Below are 6,105 nucleotides of genomic sequence, written 5' to 3' on the forward strand. Positions count from 1 at the left end.
AATAAATATATATATATTTGTGGAAATTATGACACATGTCAATGTGTAAAAACAAATGTGGTGCCGGCAGCACTGAGCTGCCAGAGTTTTTAATTCCATCAAAGGCTTACACAGATAAATGGTGCAGGCTTCCTTCTTTGTAGTGCATGTTACACTGTCTCCTCAATGGGATTGCTCTCCTTATCAAGAGGATACAATATCACTTAAGTAATGCACACCCTCAAAGTCGATTCTCCGAGCATCCTGTTGAGGGTAGCACATCAAAGGAATTTGCATCTTTAGTGTTCATGTTTAATGCATTCAGGTAAAATGGCAGGCATCTTTAATAACAAAACATGATGCTTTAAACTTAGTGCCTCTGCGAGAATTTTTTCAAGAACGCCGCCTTGCACTCTAAAACCCACAAAGGCGTGGATCATTATGATGAGGATGGTCATGGAATGAACTGCCATAGGTTGGCTGTCGACGAAAAAACCTCAGAATGGCCTCCCAGTTTCATTTCATCAGGTTTTCTTTGTTATTTTTTCCCTATTTTTGACTGATGTTCCATTTAAAAAGCGGGCTCTGTACCTTCTCTCTCTCTTCCCACCCTCTGTTGCCAGGATGGACAGTCACGGACAGTAAGGCAGTTTCAGTTCACAGACTGGCCTGAACAAGGAGTGCCAAAATCAGGAGAGGGCTTCATCGATTTCATTGGCCAAGTACATAAAACAAAAGAGCAGTTCGGCCAAGATGGGCCTATCTCGGTCCACTGTAGGTACGTGACCAAACAGCATAAGCACTGAACTTTATCACTTGCATTTTGTAGATGAACCTGATTGCAAACATTTCTTGAGCTGTAATGCTGCGTAACAAAACAAATATTCAGTTCGCACCACGGTGCATTGTTTTGATTTTTTTGAGTTCTATATTTATGTGGGTTCTCTGGCCTCGCCGCTGACCTGTTTGCCCTCTCCTGCACAGCGCGGGTGTTGGTAGAACTGGAGTCTTCATCACCCTCAGCATTGTCTTGGAACGAATGAGATATGAGGGCGTAGTAGACATCTTTCAGACAGTGAAAATGTTACGGACACAGAGACCAGCGATGGTGCAGACAGAGGTGAGGGTGTTTTTTTGCCTCTTTTCCACTACACGCTGAAAGAAAACATAACTTGCAAACTGTACAGAGGGAGTCATGCAGGTACTTCAGTTTTGTGGAACTGCAGACAACACATGGAATCAGTTACTGCGTTACCAATGCGAAAGTATATTCAAAGTATCAAGTATCATCTTGAGCTAAACAGATTGACAAATGCAGGCCTTTGTTAAAGACTGATTGATTCACTAACTGAACTGATCTGTAGTAGTCTTGACTGCAAATTTATCTGATCAATTCACAACAACTGGTGACAACTGGCAATTCACACAACACACACCAACAGTGCCTGTATCATCTTCAAGTTGTGAAAATACAAGTCTGTGTAGAAAGTGTGTATAAAGAATTTCACTTGGTACCTTTGGAGTACAAAAAGATTTTTTCCATCAGTGGAAAATGATAGTTTCTAGGCTGTGACAATAGTCATGATAGAAGCACAATGTATCAAAAATGGTACAAAAGATTGAGCATCTCAGGATACCGAAGAGGGAGTGTGAGCTTAAGTTTTGTCTTCTTTGTTTGCAGGATCAATACCAGTTCTGCTACAGAGCTGGCTTGGAGTACCTGGGAAGCTTTGATCACTATGCAACGTAAAAGACCCAGTATTGGAAGAAAAAAGCAGAGGGCCCTTTGGAAGGAAAACCCAGTGAGCCTCTCTTCTGAGCCATAAATTCCTGCTTGAGAAAGTACTCCTTAACTCCTTGCTAACAACTCATTAAGTGTTGGATGTGTGACATGACTTGTCAAAAAATGAAAAAGATGATTCCCGGAGGACCAAGTATTTCCCAACCACAATAAAACCTCGCCTTGACACAAAGTGAGGGAATCCTGACTGTTGAAGCATCATACGGAATTACCTTTTCTTTTGCTTCAAGGATTCATTTTGGGGCTCATAAAACTGAATGAAACCAACACAACAAAAAAGTAAATGAACAATAATGACATCGTCAGAAATGCATCAGTGATTATGAACCATTACGAGAGGCATTGGAGGCACACAGAATTGCGGGGGAAAAAAAACTCGATGCACATTGTAAAGAAAAAAAAATTTCTGTTTCACAATCAAGTACACACTGACAACCCATCGAAAAAGAAGACAAAGCTTGGTCCACAACAGCAGGACAGACTTAAAGTAATAAAGAATAAACACCCCTTTTCCTGTCACAATGTTCATCATCTAAATTTTGGGAGAGGGTAAAGTTCAAAATGATCTATGAAATAAATGAAAATTATTGATTTAGTTTTTTAGTACTTTATTATACAGCTGATGTGCTTTTTTTGAACTGTGTGAATTTCCTTTTTTTACACAAGTTTATCGCTTGGAAGAAAGTGATAAAGACGTATTTACGTAAATGTTAATTTTTTTTTTAAGCTGTAGAACTGTTCTGACGTATGTGCTATTTTGCAGAGAATCTCTTTGCTTTTTTGACATTTTGTTTTGATTTCCCCCCCTCCTTCTCACTTGGTTGCACTTAGTGCACAGAACAGAATTCACACTACCAAATTGTAAGTTTGTTCAAGAGTTTGTTTTTTTTTTTTTTTTTTCTTTTTTCTTTTGGTCTTGAATTTTACTGTTCTTGTTTTTGTCCATGATCACATACATGGTAACTTAATTACTCCCATAAGATAAACTGGGGCTTTGTGGAATCAACAGGGATGAGCAAAGTATGAAGTTGCTGCTACCGATTATCTTAGTTCTTCCATGTTAGAAGGGTGATGAGAGAGAACCTGATGAATTTGATAAAATATATGAATATATAAATATATGCTACAGAATCTATGAGAAAGATATATTAAAGTATAGATATACCATTCTAAATATATTGATAAATTACATAATTTATGAGTAAAAAGTATTTGAAATATGGATCGCCTATGAAAGCAATCCAAATTGAGAGTTGTGTGCTATGGGGGAAATGAAATGAGATTTTTTCACTGGAATGCACATCAGTAGGACAAAATTGTATTCTGATTCAGTGCATCTTTTCTTGTGCAATAAATATGTGTGTTTTTAGATAGGGTTTTATGTGGATATGTCATCCGCTCATGACATTGTTGTTTCCCCCCGCAAGTGAGGTGTGGGAGTGGGAATGTCAGATGCCAGTCAAAGCATCGCTGGTGCATTTTTCAAGCTCTCATACAGTCTGTAATTAGAGGCAGAGGGGTCACGCAGCCGCAATCACCGCTCCACACAATAGGGCAAGGTACAAAGACGTCACTTTCTTGTGGTTCTTTAAAGCATTCAGTGGTATCAACGTGTTTTTTCTTTTTTTTTCCGTTTTGCATTTAGAGTGCCTTATATTTATGCCTGTTTTTATAATGTTTCATTTAACATATTAATGTATATCCTTTGAGTAACCTAGGCATTTAGTATAAATGTAATTGTATAGTTTATTTACCTTTAGTATTCATTTGTCACATGATGAGATTATATATGCAAACAAGAACATTTCAAAGCTCATTTTTCATTTTCAGTGGCCTTACTGTGGCTGAGTGAATTAGAAGACAACAGTTTATACGTCGCTGAACTCTGCAGACAGTGAAGAACACACAGCAGTTAGAAGACATATATTTTGAATTTTCAGACAAAGAGTCAGGGTTGAGACTGCACAATTCTGCTCTCAGAAATAAACAGGATGATAAACAGGTCCAACATGAAGTTAATGAGCTTTCTACGGTCACATCTAACAGCAGCAGGTTCCTGTTTTGATTTATTTTTTTTAAAAACACGGTTCGTCGAACTTAAATTCGGTAAAGAAAAAAAACAATGCTTAATGCACCGGTCGTCACCGAAGGGTTCCTTCTTCACGCCTTAGGTTTGAATTACAGACACGTCACGACAGTGAGCAGATACGGAGACTTACAATCTGCAGCTAAATCTATTCTGTTATCCTGACAATCCTGAAACGGTGTGTCACGTCCTTTTTCTTTCTTTCTTTTTTTTTTTTTTTTTAACAACATTACACTTCGAGACTGGGGGTTTAGTTGGTTTACAGTTCAGTCTTTATGTTGAGCAGCATCTTTAACTTCTCCATACCCTCTTTGATGGCTTTGTGGATGTGCATTCCAGGTGCTTTCTTTCCCTTGTTAACTCAAGCAGCTATGTGTTTTATTTTTGTCGACTGCTTACCTGATTACTTTTGCCATAATTTTGAGATATAAAAGTGCTATTATTTAACCTCATGGTGGCCAATGTTACATTGTGTTCAAGTCTCGGAACATGTTTATTTTCTCATCTCAGTTTCCTTTTTTTTCTTATTAATTTTTCATATGCATGGTCAAACATTGCAGAATGGCCAAAGCTGGCCTGGTAGGAAGATTTGCACTTTCTCTATCTTTGTACTATGCACTGCCCTATTGATTCTAAACCCAATAATATATTACTTGAACCCATCTATAAAAAACCTCCTTAAACGTTCACTTTGTGTGTATGTAAATAACACAAAAAAAGGTATCAACTCTTGAAAAAGACAAAAAAAAAAAAAAAAAAAAAAGTTTGTGGCGAAAAAGAGCATCCATTCTGATGCCATGGTTACTCCAGCAGATGACTTCAGAAAAATCTGTCCCCCAACCATCTGTTCTTGTGGCTTTGCCATTCAAGCTTGGAGTGTCATTAACAGAAATAAACGTTGTGTTCTCTGCTCTCTCTATCTATCTCTCGTCTGGATGCATAGACTGAAAATTAAATAATGAAATTGTAAAAAAAATGGCTTGTTAAAAAGATCATACAATTACCTCTGATTAGTTGTAAGCGTAAACTGTTTCTTTTTCTGAATGAAAGGAGTGCTTTTTATTTTCTTACTTAGGTTACATTGGTGGCGAAAGAAGTCTGTATGAAAATCAGTTCTTTGCTGACACAAGTTCCATTTGTTATAAATGAATTCTATTAAAAAATGTCAGTGTTATGCATTGGCGTTTCACTTGTCTCCCTCCACCACACTTCAACTGGAAAAGACTGATGGAGCTATTTTACCCCCTACTGGTCTGGGTCCAGCATATTATCCACAGCTCTCTCATGAAAGGGGAAACTGAGCCCTCACCGCATTTGAATAGATTTCCATCGCTCTGGTTTTTCTGTCACTGATGTCAGCTACGATGAGTCATCCGGGGAACCTTTGACAGATGAAGGGCAATGTTTTCAAAGCTGCCTTGTTTCTAACACAGATTTTGTCCACCCGACAAGCAAAGGGGTGTTGTACGGAAACAGGGAAGCAAATCATAATTGCATTATACTAAATGCCGCTGCACCACTTAAACGCTGTAATTTTTTTTTTTTTTTGCTATTATTTCTTGCTGCTTCTCTTCTGTTGTAGTTGCAGTGTGTGTGTGTGTGTGTGTGTGTGTGTGTGTGTGTGTGTGTGTGCATTGGGAGTTGTCAAAGCCTGCCTGACCCATAGAGACTCATTCAAATGGAGAGCTAAATGTATAGTAATTAGACTAATTTATAATAAATTGTTGTATTATTAATGAATGATGATATACAGTAAATGCCAATTTATACAGTGATACATATTAACATATTAATATATACCGTATGTACTGTTCATCTGTTGGCACTGGCACTTTAAATTTTTAATTTGTATGCATTTAGACGTTTATTTACTTAAGGCTAAGATGCTCTGCAACAACAAGATTACCCATTACAAGCTGCACCAATGGCTTGAAATGGGATACACTTCTTGTATCCTCAGGGCGCAGTCATCTCTACCGCCCATCTCCATGGGGCATTTTTAACACTACTGCATTGCTAATGGGCTATTGCCTGTACATGGCAAAACAACACTAGATGCAGTACAAATTTAATGTTTACACCTTATTTTGCAGCTCATTTTAGCAAGCTAGCGTAACGTGGCTTCTTCAGAACAGATTCTGTTTGAATCAATACACTTAATGACAAAGGCTGCTTAAAGGCTCACATGTCAATTGTGCTCTACACATATAGATGCAGCCCAAATCATATTCCCACACTG

General features: G+C 37.9%; 1 protein-coding gene across 25 annotated transcripts in view; it reads left to right on the forward strand.

Moving 5' to 3' along the window:
* Positions 1–5,040, forward strand: part of ptprda (protein tyrosine phosphatase receptor type Da) — a 348,556-nt gene extending 343,516 nt beyond the window's left edge. For 17 of the 25 annotated variants that reach the window (XM_076724731.1, XM_076724735.1, XM_076724734.1 and 14 more), the window contains 3 exons: positions 603–757; positions 964–1,099; positions 1,661–5,040. In XM_076724731.1, the coding sequence (XP_076580846.1) occupies positions 603–757; positions 964–1,099; positions 1,661–1,729 (360 nt within the window). In that variant the 3' untranslated portion in view covers positions 1,730–5,040. The remainder of the gene's footprint in view (positions 1–602; positions 758–963; positions 1,100–1,660) is intronic. The other 8 variants (XM_076724751.1, XM_076724750.1, XM_076724755.1 and 5 more) reach the window with 1 other exon arrangement.
* Positions 5,041–6,105: the final 1,065 nt, after the last annotated feature.

The sequence above is a fragment of the Chaetodon auriga genome, chromosome 24 (genome assembly GCF_051107435.1).
Source record: "Chaetodon auriga isolate fChaAug3 chromosome 24, fChaAug3.hap1, whole genome shotgun sequence".
Lineage (NCBI taxonomy): Eukaryota > Metazoa > Chordata > Actinopteri > Chaetodontiformes > Chaetodontidae > Chaetodon > Chaetodon auriga.